At 35.2% G+C, this 13445-nt stretch overlaps 1 protein-coding gene across 4 annotated transcripts in view; it reads left to right on the forward strand.

Annotated features, from left to right (window-relative positions):
- Window positions 1–13445, forward strand: part of ST8SIA4 (ST8 alpha-N-acetyl-neuraminide alpha-2,8-sialyltransferase 4) — a 53319-nt gene that overhangs the window by 13869 nt on the left and 26005 nt on the right. For all 4 annotated transcript variants that reach the window (XR_010031326.1, XM_063181090.1, XM_063181091.1 and 1 more), the window contains 2 exons: window positions 89–346; window positions 12522–12815. Coding sequence is in view for 3 of the 4 variants with exons in the window: in XM_063181090.1 (XP_063037160.1) it covers window positions 89–346; window positions 12522–12815 (552 nt within the window). In the remaining variant the exon portion in view is untranslated. The remainder of the gene's footprint in view (window positions 1–88; window positions 347–12521; window positions 12816–13445) is intronic.

A 13445-nucleotide genomic window follows, 5' to 3' on the forward strand; every position in this document is an offset into this window, starting at 1 on the left:
GTGCAGGTTTACCTATACTGCTGCTAGATAAAACTCCATTTGAGCAGGGAGTGTTGGGTTTTGTCTCTACGTTTTTCTGTCAATGCAGGAAGAATATTCTCCAGTTCTTGGATGCCGAAAGAGATGTCTCAGTGGTCAAAAGCAGCTTCAAGCCTGGAGATGTAATTCATTATGTACTGGATAGACGTCGCACTCTAAATATTTCTCAGGATTTGCACAGCCTTCTCCCTGAAGTTTCCCCAATGAAAAATCGCCGATTTAAAACCTGTGCAGTTGTTGGGAATTCTGGCGTCCTTCTGAAGAGTGGTTGTGGGAAAGAGATTGACAGCCATGACTTTGTAATAAGGTAAGTTTTTATCTGCTGTTGAAGATGCAGAGTACTATGTTTCTTGCAGAAAATCTGGGAGAAATGTTTTAATCTGACATACATATTACAGGCATTAGCTAAATTAATCTGAAACATTATCCACCAACATGTGATTCCCCAAATTTAAATTCATGCTTGTATTATTGATAAGAAGATTATTGTGAAAATAAAACAAGGGAGACAGGTTTGCATTACTTAATTTTGCTTTTTGCTGTGCTTATTCCAGACAAAATGATTCTTACAGAGATCTTGGTTGAAGAAATGCAAAATGGTTTCTTTTTAAGAATACTCTTTTTTAGCTTTTGGTCAGCATAGATGGCCTTCTGTAAATTACTACATTACTTTTGTGTAGCATGTAGTAAAATTTCAGTGTATTATATTGACGTTAAACGAGGATGCCCCTGAGGTAGTGGGAAGTCACCCTAATATATTCCTTCACATTGGTTTAAGAATCTATTCTTGCAGTTTGGGGGAAAATGGTATGTTTCTCTTTTTATTTGTTCTTCATACACACAGAGTAGAGGGCCTTTGGATTTCATGTATCATGTCAAAGCTGGCCTCATTTGACATCTTGGCATTATGTAGAAAATGCTGAGCAAGAGATGGGTACTTCTGCTTTTGAAGCAGAAGTTTCAATTGATTTGGTTTGAGAAGGATGAAAGGACAGAAAAAAAAAAAGAGGAAGACTGTGACAGAAAGCAATATAGAAATATTAGTCATTACAAGTTATTTGCTTTTTCCTTTTTTCACCTTTAAGAGTGATGAGGACAATAAATAGTAAAAGGACATGGAAAAGAAAAATAATGGTTTTGCAGTACATAAATAAAAGAATATGCATGAGTTTTATATTTCATTTGAAAGTTATTTTAACAAGTTGCAACTGAAGTTATAACACACTTCTCTTTCATTTTCCGTGTTAGTCATACTTGTACCTAGTTGCACTAGTTATTGAAATTAGCATCCTTACTTACTGCAGAGGAAATCTAAAATTAATTACCACAGTTTTAAATTGCATGTAGCCTATGGCATGCTTTTGTATTTTCTCTGAGATTAAATGTGATTCATTTAACAGGATGTCCTGGTTTTGGACAAATTTAGGAGGAAGTGCTCTGAAAGGAAATGTTCTGTATCCTTTATACTGAAGAGTAGGTTTTAGCAACTTTTTTTCATGAGTTCTTACAGGTTTGAAAGTATTTTTCTTGGAGAAAGTGAAAAAATTGTTTATTTAACAAGCAAGTTGTTTACAGGTGTGAAAAGAACGAATAATGTTAAATAATAAAACTTTTTGCTGCTTTGAAGAGATTCAGAATTTTTTCTGTAGTGTGGTTCAGTCTTTTACTGAGTCTGGAGCTGGTCTTTGGACCACCATGCAATGTGGGGGGGACCCTGGACAATGTTTTGGTTTTTGGATTGGAGAAAAGCTGCATAGTTCTAGAAGACAAAGCTACTCTTCAGGAAAATCTTCTGCTTCAATTAACAAATGAAAAGCTAACTTTAAAAGCAAAGAAACTACTCCATATGTTTTTTCTAGAGAGAAAAAGCCACGAGTTGGGAAAAACCAAGAGTCTTATCTCTGTGTTTTAAAACACAGTTGGCAAAAAAAATGTTATCACTTCTCTTTCCTCTTTCTCTCTCTCTGGGTTTAGCTTAAAGCTATAGGACGCATTTTTGGGCACAAAGCAGGCGAACAAATCACGCCAGGACACAAGACTACAGAAAAAATTAGATGCTAAATTTTCTAGATTAAAATTTTCATAGGGAAGGCAAGGTACATACTTCATTTTAAATCATGTGCTGAATTTCTTTGCAGTCGTCCCCATGCTCTTCTGCACATTTTAACTAGCCATGAAGCTGGGTGATGATATCTGATAGGAGGTTTTAAGTAGTTCAATTACATGGAGGAAAGATAATATTCTAGAGACTTGGTGGAGCTTAATAAAATCAGTAGGAAGTTACTGTGGCTAATCAGGAGTTTAGACTGGCGAGAGGGATGCGCATGTTCTGTAAAGATGATGAGGAAATGGAACAGGTTGCCCGGGGAAACTCTGCATGTCCCATTCCTGGGAGTGTTCAGGGCCATTTTATATGGGGCTCTGGGCAACCTGGTCTAGTGAAAGTTCTCCCTGACCATGGTGGAGGATTTAGAACTAGATAATCTTTAAGGTCCCCTTTCAACCTAAACCATTCTATGATTCCATGAAAAGTCTCTTATATGGTGTATGACAACTAAGTGGTCTGTATAACAACTAGTGAGTCTGACAATATTCTGATTAATAATCTCTAATGTTTTGAGAATAATGTGCGTGGCCCTCCTGCCTATAGGGAGTTTAAGTGCAGTGTTTTTTTTTTTTTTAATTTACAAATGAAATTTAAGATATTTTAGAATTTACATATTATAATTTAAACTGTATGATATTTATTTATTTACATCTCAATGCATGTATAGTTATATAGCATCTGTTTAAATAGCAAGGAATTTCTTTGTAACTGAAGTTAAAGTAAAAAACAAATCAGTCATCAGAGTTAGTTTCCTACATTCCTCATCTTCCCTTTAGAAAAATTGTACATCACTTGATATGTAATCACATGGTGTAATTATGAAATCCTGGAGTGCTTCATAAACCCTTACCAGTCTTGCTGTTGGGATTCTGGTATTAAAATGTACCATGACAGTCTGTTAATCTTTTTACTTTTATCTGTTCTCTCTAGAAGTAAAATGTCCTCACTTATGTGTTGCCTGATGGTATACTTGAAAGGAGTTTCTGAATGGATCCAAATGTATAGGCTGGTGAAGGACAGTTTTGTAGAATCTTCTGATACTAAGTGCATTATGTCTGTGTGCTGTGACAAGTATGTCATACTGTTCTGGTTAAATGTATTCCATTGATTTTGATTGTATTTTATTGGGGGGGAAAGGGGGTGAAATCTGAAGGAAAATTTTGTCTCTGAGAGTTGTTTCTTAGAGGAGCAGTTCTTAGGTTAGAGTTAACACCAACATTACCATTAATTTAATGATCAAACTGAGAGTGAAAGTCTGTGACAATGAAGAGGACACAACAGATATCCAACGATATCTGCACTATTGATTAACTCAAGATCCTATACATGGAGTGAAAGTGTTAATAATAATGGACAAGCATGCAGAAATTTCACAAGTTTAGTGAAGTCATGCCTATTTTGACAGTCGAAAATATGGTCCGTCTAATTAAAATGGGAAGAGAGGACACTCCGTAAAAGAATCCCAAACTGTGATGACTGTGAACTGTTTTCTGATTCCCATATACATTTCCTTTTTATCTCTCATGTTTTTATAGTCCATAAGGAGCTATTGATCTGTGTGTCCCTGCTACTCTCTTCTAGTGCTGAGCTTCAGTGTCTTGCATTTTGATCTATAACCAGACACAGTCTGAAGCACTCCAAAATATCTGATTACCTGAATAAGTACATCTTGTTCCCATATTTATGCACTTTCTCATGCTGAAATTACCAGCCCAGGGGTGAGTTAACTGTTGCATTTTACAGAGCAGATGAACTTCTTATAATAAGTGGTATATTTTGAAATGCAGTGGTTATGTAGGAGTTTCTGAGAAATGCAGCTGTATTTTGGGCCAGTGGAAAATAACAATGCCAAGCATTGCCAAGTAATAACTTGGAATTATTTCTGGAAACCAATATGTACCAAACAGTTCAGCTTTGGGTTCAGAATTTGAACAATATCAAAAATCAGAGTAAGTAGTTATATATTTTTTTTTTAATAATTTAATTGGATGTTAGTGATGAGATCTACACAAAAGCAGAGGCCAAGTTCAGTTTTGAAATAATTTGGTTAAAACCAACCAGTCAAACAAACCCTATTAAATATATTGTGTTTTTTTTTTCTTTTGGTAACCCCACTTCTAGAAAAGTCCCTTTCATTTCAGTTGGACAGTATGGAGAAGAGGCCTGTTGAGCGAAACTTTTTCAGTAGGTTAGTGCTGCTTTGACAAGGAACAGCCATGAGAAGATATTAGTTCCTTCTTTCTTTGGATTGCCTGGTTTATATGTTACAACTCTGCTTTTCTCACCATAGTTTTTCCTGGTGGCTCTGCCAGCATTTAGGAACCAAGTGGATGTTTTTGCCATCACTAGTGATAAAATTTTGCTGGGCAAATGCAGCTCTATTTTTCCAGAATGATTTGACTTTTGTTTTTTAACTTTACCATCCATGTGATTAGTGAAGTTGACATGAAAAAGCTTGTAGTCCATTTTTTTTTTCCTTTTGAGAGGAAAGAATACATCCTTTAACAGATGTCTTGGTTTGCCCTGTACATAGGTGAGGATAATCTGATTAGACTTTTTCCCTAGTGTATTGATTTTTGTGGGCAATAGGTGAATATTTCTGTGATATGCAGAAGCAAGCATCGTATACGGTATAAGCAGAAGACAGCAGGTATGGTCTGGCAGAAGAAAAGGACAGATCTAATCATAGTGAGGAGGTGCAGTATCTTATTTCAGGAGAACAATTTAAATTAATAATAAGAAATTAGTAGTAGCTTCATTAATGTGTGTTGTTCTTTCAAACCCTAGGAAAAAAGCATCATAAATTTGTCAGAATAAAGGTATTAAGAATATTAATTTGCCTATATCCTGGAACTTGGTTTTTGTAATTCATATCAGCTTTTATCTTCAATTTTTTTTTTAGTATACCTTACTTGGACCATGGCCATCATTCCAAGGAGAGCTTGGACCCAGCAGATCTGTTGAAAGCAAAGTTGCCAATTTAACACATATATTTTAAAGCATGAGTCTTCCTCTAAAAATAACATCTGAATACATCATGACTAGATCATTAGAACTTTTTCAGAACTCAAATGTGACAGCTCTATTTTTTCCTTCTGTTTCTTCCTTAAACTTGTCACACTACATTGAAAAATTAAATTAAAGCAGAGGAAAGCCATCATCTTCCAATGTTGTCGCTCAGGGATTTGAGTGTTTTAGAAAAGGGGAGCTCTGGTGGAGTTGTTCCAGTCAGCCAGGTGTGAGTGGTCTCCACCTCAGGAGAGCCTTGGAGAAGGCTTGACTCATGTAGCCACATTTTAGGATTATTGTGTTTTTTTTTTTAAAGAAGTTAGTCCTTAAGTAGGTGATTTAGGAGGATATTTAAGGACAGAAGTCTAGAATGCTCAAGAAATACCAGTAGAAAGTGACTTCTCTACACCTATATACAAATGATCATGGGTTCTAAAGAGGCTGCTTGAATAATTACATATCCTATAAGCATCCAAATGTAGAGGCAGATAGGATTAGTCTGAATCTTCTTGAATCTTCTTGTAACTATTCCGAGAAAAAAGGATGCTATTATTTTTAAGTCACCTACTCCTATTGTTGATAATACATAGCCTTTAATTTATTGGTTTTCTAAACAGTTGGAAACTCAGGAGCACTGTGCTGGTTTTTCCGCCCCCCCCCCCCCCCCCGATTGTTTTTTAAGAGGTGAAAAGTTTCAGAAGAGTCTTAATCTAAATATCTGGCTTTTTAGCTGTTCTCCATTTTGGAAAGTTCGAACTGCTGCTGCTTTCTATATTCTATTTTAACAGCCCCAAAGTGCTTATCCAAAACAATGAAAATCATAGTTTTTTTCTGAATTTATTGCAAGGGTAATAATTTTTAACCCTTTCTGTCCTGATAATGTTGTAATTTTTTTTTTAAATTTTGTATCAGAGTTATATCAATTATGTGGATCTTCATAATTGCCCTACAGAATATGCTCTTTGTAGATAGTAATGTGTAATGGCATTTTCACATAAAAAGGCTAAGGCCAGGTGTTCAGGATACTGCTAAGTTCCATTTCATAGTTTTTCATGCAGTAAAATATAATTTTTAATATTTCAGTGGTGTAGTTGTTGTAGGTTTTTTTCATCTTTTTTATATGCAAAAAACTTTTAGTGATAGAAATTTATTGCTTTATTTTCTTGTCAAAGGAATAGTATTGGGAAGAACAGCAAATCTAATCCATGTGTAATTTTGCAGCAGGACACACAATAAAGATGTAAATAATGTGTTTTGCAGCTCTTTCTAAAATGCCATTTAGACTTCTTCTGACACTCCACTTTCTATGTCAGTTGATATCTTGGATTTCAGTCACTGATGTTCAGGGAGATGCTTGGAAGAATGAATTTGTTGATTAGCAGCTGAAGTTCTAATCTGGGCAGCAGGAATTAATGAAGTTTTTTTGCAGGTGATGTTACAAAAACCATCTTCATGCTGAAGTCATTGATTAAGTATTTTTGTGAACTTGTGTTGTGAAAGGGTGTATCAGGTTAATATTTTACATGGCACATACTATAAACCCCTCATGATTGTTGTATGTGAATAGAATCTGCACTTCTTTACCTTAGCCTCTAACCTTGCAGTTCTCATGAAACATCCTCTGTCATACCATGGATAAGAACAGAGATGAAATGGGTATGTTAGAGGATTCACTATTATTTCAGATTCCTGTGGTTAATTTGAAGCAATTTTAGTTTTTGTCAGTAGCCACAGAAGTATGCAGAACATGTGAGAATCCATACACTTACTAATAATTGTATTTGTTGGGGGAAATAGGAAGTTGGTGCGTGTTGTTTTTTGTAAATTCCACTTTTTTTGGGCTTGTGTGAAAGTTACCACAGCACTGCTGCACACCTTTTTTTAGAGAACCGTGTCAAAAGATGTGTTATATGCACCCAAATATTAGGGCAGTGTGCTTCTTGCATGTAGATTGAGTGTAGTCCAGCTGTGAGGTTCTCTTCAGTCTTGAACTCTTTTTTTTCCTCTTCTGCTTGCTCAAGCCCTTAATTTTTCCTTAATGTCCAATTATTTCCCAAAAATGGCATGAACCACTGAACTCAAGATTACTATTTTGATTCTTACAAGAATTTGGATATGAATCTTGCAGGCTACTCAGGAAGGAGTATATGTTATTGACACTCGTCTTGTGTAATGCCTTATGTTTCAGAAAGGCTTAATACATCTGCCAGCAACAATCTGATTTTCATTTTTTGTCTACTCAGAATGTATGTGTTTATTTCTGTGCAAGGGATATTTTTGGCTTAGGTCTACAAAGAGAAGATATTAATGAAACAAAGCGTTGGTATAAAGCACTTCTTCCCCATTGCTTTATAGTGTTTTAAAGTACTTATTTCAAATTGTAATCCTCAAGTCCACCAATTGTTAGAGGATTAAGAAGTCTACAGATTCATGGCCATTTCTTGCATTATTCCACTGTAGGTAAAGTATTCTTGTGGTTCTCAATGTCAGATAAAATGGAAATGTTAGCCATTTTACTCAATGAAATTTTAGTGGCTTTTATTTGAAACTAACTTGAAATATGGCCTATGAATACTGTGTGCTGGACCTTTGTATTCATATAAATGATCTGTATACTTATTAATGACAAAGCAAGTTGAACTGAATCTCTGAAGAATAACTGACTTCTCATTTGAGCATATTTTTATGATTTTGATTGCATTATTTTCTTGAGCTCTGCTTTCTAAAAGACTGTGATGTTATGGATGTTTGGGCCATAAAGATGGCACAGTAAACCCAGGGACGATCACCCACTTTGGTAAAAGTGTGGTATAGGAGCACCTACTCCCTTCTTCCTTTTTTTCATGGCATACAAATTCAGCCATTAGCAGTTTTTTCTCCACTTTTTTACTTAACTTATCCTACTGTAACTAATACATTCTGCAGGTGTTTGTGGAAGAAGCATACAATCACAGACTTTTGGTCTGTGTGTCTTAGTATCTCAGTTGTTTTATGCATGCTCAAATACTACATAATATTTAAAACATGATCTAATTTTTCTTTTTTATCCCAGAGCTCTTTTAGTGATAGCATTGCAGTGCGTTTTTCAGTTGAAAATCTTCTGTTATCACACTGAAAGCTCATGTGTGGGAACCCCTGTATTTTCATGGGAAATACTTTATAGGTGTATTTGTCTTTTAGTGGTATGGTTGTACATAGTATTTTTGTGAGTTAGGTGCCTCTGTAAGCTTAGAAATTTCTTAAATAATATAATTGATGCTTAATACTACACTTAGAATAGCCACCTTGTTGAAATAGCTGTGCAGAGGTTTTGTCTATGGTCTGGTCTGATGTCATGGGAAGAACAGGCACTGCAGCATTAATTTGAGGTACCATGGATATTAGTGCCTATAATACTAGCAATCACATGAATTATGAATGTTTCCCATACATTTAGGTCTTTTTCTAACTCCCTCTCTAAAATGTATCAATCTTTGTCTCATTAGACCATTTTCTAAATACTTCTGCCATAGATAGTGCTTAGAAGATGTAAGGTGTCCTAGGGTGATGCTTGTATCCCCAGTCATGTGTTCTGTTTATGCTGGATATTATGTTCTGTGCCTTCAAGACTGGCTCTGAAGAGTGAAGGTTTGTTTTGTTTTTTTGTCAGCCTGCTCACTCCCCCAGCAGTAGGCGGGACATAGAGACAGGGGCGATACATAGGGCAGCTTTTGCTTATTGCTTTGCTTTCGCTTTGCTCTTGCTCCTGCTTTGCTCTTGCTTTTGCTTCTGCTCATTAGTTAGTTTAGCTAAGCAGTCCAAATTATTCTCTGGACTGTTTTTCTTTCCCTTTCTTGGAACCACTCAAGCTTGTTCCAGACTGGAACCTGGGAAACACCGAGAGTTTGCACTTTGTGGCTGCAGCAGCCACCCCAGTGCTGGAGGGACCGATAAGAGAGCAGCCACTCCCAGGGGAGACTTTCTGAATTTGTCATCTTTTTCAGAGTGATGAGAGAGTGTTGTCATCTGGTGTTGTTCCTTTTGTATGCTGGGGGGTGTTTTGCCTGTTAAATAAACAGGTTCTTTCCACTTGTCTCTGAGGAATCCTTCCAGAACTGGCTGGGAGGGGAGGGGCTGTGTGGGTTTGTTTTCTGGATGGGCCGTCTTTGGAGATTTTCTTCCAAGTTTGCCCTAAACTGGGACATAAGGGAACAAATAATAACTAATTATTTGCTGGTTTTGTGCAAGGGAAAGAAGTAGTAGGTAGAGCTTCTGATTAAATGCCTTTATACTGAAAAAAATACCCATGGGATTCTTTGTTTCAAATACTATACTGTTTTTATGGGAAAAACTAGCAAAGGAACCCATGAAAACCATTATTTTAGACACTTATTTTTTCTGGCAGAATACTCATCCCACCTTTTTTGTCTGAAAACGGTCAGGAGATCTAGGAGATTTACAAACCTTTTTACAATGTGATATATTATCAATACTGAAATTTTTAGCTATTTGCTTAATTAAGTCAATCTTCAGTGCTGAATCTGACTCTTTGTTACTGTTCTTTTATTCTCAGTAAAGTAACATAGCAAGTGTGTCTTGCTCAGCTTTCACCTGTTGCCTGCTTACTTGCATGCTAACATAAGGACAGCACAGACATTGTTTTTAGGATGAATGGAAAATGATGGTATGTTGCAAGGAGTTTGTGCATATGCATTCATATATTACATGGTACTAATAATGTGGCATATGAGAAAGAGCAAATGCAGTAAATTAAAATCTTTTATATATTCTTCCTTAAAAAACCTCAGTAAAAGTATGATTTCATATATGGTGAGTAAATCCCTAGGCATGTAATGCTTTTGGTGCAGAAACACTTTCACTACCTCATCTCTGTTGTGATTATATTTAGCATGTGTGCCTTATGACAAATTAGCTAGAATTAAAAAATACAACAAGGAAAGAATATTGCTTTGATTATTTAAAAGTTGTTCAGTTAATAGGTTTCTTCATTTCACTTAAAAGATATTAATTTCACTTAAAAAACATTAATATATGAATGTTTGCCTCTGAATGTGAAGTTTTCTTGAAAGAATCATGAGAATTCGTGGGAGATCATTGACATCTTCTAATAAAATAAATTTAAAAATTCCAACAGCAGTATGAAACTATGGCATAGTGTAAAGATGTATTAGAGGTTAAGATAAAAGTTCCAAAACAGGTAAAAGCTATATACATACACTCAGGTCTATATACAAATACACAATAGCCAGTTTTATGAACCGTGAAGCATATAAGAAGTATAGGGATAAACTTTTTAGCCCAGCCTGTTGCACCAGGACAAGGTACAATAATTTTAAAGTGAAGGAACATGGATTCAGACTAGTTATAAGCAAGAAATTTTACTCTAAGCATGGTAAAGAATTGCAGTTCTATTGTTACTGAGTGTATTTGGATTGCTCAATATTTTCTGAAGTCATACTTGAAAAGTGAGTATGTGATAAGTTACAAATTTACACTGTATACCTTTCTAAAATACACATTTGAGTTACTGATGTAGCAGTAATTACATACAGTGTATGCATATGGCTTTTTAGACATGGTGATGTTGGTACCTACACGGTCTGTTTCCTAAAGTTGGACTCAGAGAGAACAGGATTTGCAATGTCAAGATCTGTCTTACATTTTTCATGTGTTATATGTGACTACTAAAACAAACCCACTATACAAATCCCTCATTTGTTGTGCAATCTGCCCTTAAAAGAGGTATTTTCAAGAGCAGCGGTAATTCAGTCAATTTGATCGGTTGGTTTTAAGTACTTGGTTTGATTATTTTATCACATTTATTTTTAGATTTTAAAAAACTTTTAATAGTAGCAGGTTGTAAGCTCATTTATTAAGGTTTTCAGAAGAAAGTTAGAAAGCCAGTGTTAAATTCAGTGGGAGTTTTTCTTATGCCCTAACAATTTTCTAGAAAATACAACTCTTAGCAGTCTGAAATGCGTGCAGATGGTTTATGGAATAGATGTATAAAGATAATGAAGAATGTAAATCTATTTCCTTAGCCTACATCTGCCCACATGTTATCAGAAACCTTGAATTCTTTATCTCCTAGGAATAGTCTTTATATAGTTGCTTTATGGTCTTCAGAACATCTTTCTGAAGAATGTAGGACCACTTATTAACCTGATAATTACATAATGAAAATTTGTTTGCTGGGTAATTAATATTATCAAACAGCACTAGGTCATCAGTCGGTGTTAAGTAATGCTGACTTATTTTAGTGTCATTGGACATCTGGCATTAAAAGAAACTAGTTTATAAAAAATTGCAAAATTAATGGAATACTGTTTATATTAGGAGTGTGATAATGTGCACATGTTTTGGAGGAGCCTGTTCCAACATTGCTTCTTACCATCCTTTGCCTCAAACAGAGTAGTCTGTTAAGTTATTAAAATATTGTTATGTTAGGGTATATTTTTGGGGCATGCCAGCTACAGGCTAATTCATTGAGGGTATTGTGGAAATGATTTGTTTCTGACACAGTATATCAGTTGCTGAAGTCACAGCTAATTTCTGAATTTTGTCACCTGCATTCAACATGTATGTGGGATTACATATATATGTATTTATATAATTGAGGTAAAAATCTGCTGAACAAAGACATAATGAGAACTTTTCAACCCTAGGAAAAAGGCACAATGCTAGTGAAAAATTGAAGAAGATTTGAAAATGAGCTATGAATGAAAAACTGACAGTTCAATACTTCATTCCAAAAATTGCAGTTCTAAGTCAAATAAAAATACTAAATTTCTAAACATCTTCCCAACTGCAGTGATAATACCAAAACCAAAAGTACCAAAAATACATTTAAAGATGGGGTAAAGGTCGTTTGTAAATAATATATAAATAGTGTGTTGTAAATAAAGTAAAATAAAAATGCATGGACTAAATTGTTTTAAATATGCCTTATTTTGTTAGCATGGCTTTCTTTGTGTGAGAGCTGTTGGCAACAGGATGATAAACAAATAATGAAAGATAATAGGTTTAAGAAAGCATATTACTCACAAGTGCTGCTTGTGAGTAATATGCTTTCTTAAGATGTTGATGCATTCTAGAGCATAATGATATGGTTTCCAGATGATTCCAAAGAGGAGTATTTTTTTGTCACAGCATTCTGTACACTTAATGTTTTTAAAAAATTGTCTGATCCTTGTCCAACTTGAATAAAATACTATGTATTACCACACCTTCTATATTGATATTTTTTTCTCACATTGAAATGAATTGGGCTTTCATGTTCCTTTTTATGTTTCCCTTCATGCACACATTTTTCTGAGTTAATATTTCATATTTGTTTTCATTTTTCCATTAATTTCTTCCTCTTCAGGTGCAATCTAGCTCCTGTGGTGGAGTATGCTGCCGATGTGGGAACTAAATCTGATTTTATTACCATGAACCCATCAGTTGTACAAAGAGCTTTTGGAAGCTTTCGGAATGAGAGTGACAGAGAAAAATTTGTGCATAGACTGTCCATGCTGAATGACAGTGTCCTTTGGATCCCAGCGTTCATGGTCAAAGGTGGAGAGAAGCATGTGGAATGGGTTAATGCATTAATCCTTAAGAATAAATTGAAAGTGCGAACTGCCTATCCATCACTGAGACTTATTCATGCTGTCAGAGGGTAAGTGTATGGAAAAGACTGGTCTGTCCTCAGCACAATGAAATCATAACTAGAATTCCTAGCGGCAGAAAAAAAAGATGAATGTCAAAAGGAGTATGGTATTTCCCATATTGATGTAATGGATTGCATTTATGGCAGGTTTGGTTGGTAATAAATGCTGGCCACTCGTTTAGCCAGCTCTGCTGCAAACAACTGAAATGCATTTGCGCAATAACTTTTCCAATTGCACAAAGTATCATCATTTTGTGATAAGCTAATCTTAAAAATAGTCTGAATTCAGTGTATAATGAAAGTGCTACATGTCTTCTTTGGGAAACAATTGTGAAGATAAAAAATACAATCTAAACAGCATCAGGGTAAGGAAGCAACCCTGTAAATAATGAAGCTTGGCAGATTTGAAAGTACTGAGCTCCTTCATAAAGTATCTAGGATTTGGAGCAATCTTTCTCCTTTTGAATTTGGTAAGATGCTTTGGCAATTCAAAAACATTGATAAGAATCACTGAAGATGCTAATGAAACCACTTACTAGAAAAAAGATGTATCCATGCTTTAAGCGGATATTTTTCTTTTTAACCCCATAATTTAAAAAAACTGTCAAATGAAGTCTCCAATGTCTTTGTAACTACTGT

Source organism: Melospiza melodia, chromosome Z (assembly GCF_035770615.1).
Source record: "Melospiza melodia melodia isolate bMelMel2 chromosome Z, bMelMel2.pri, whole genome shotgun sequence".
Classification (NCBI taxonomy): Eukaryota; Metazoa; Chordata; class Aves; order Passeriformes; family Passerellidae; genus Melospiza; species Melospiza melodia.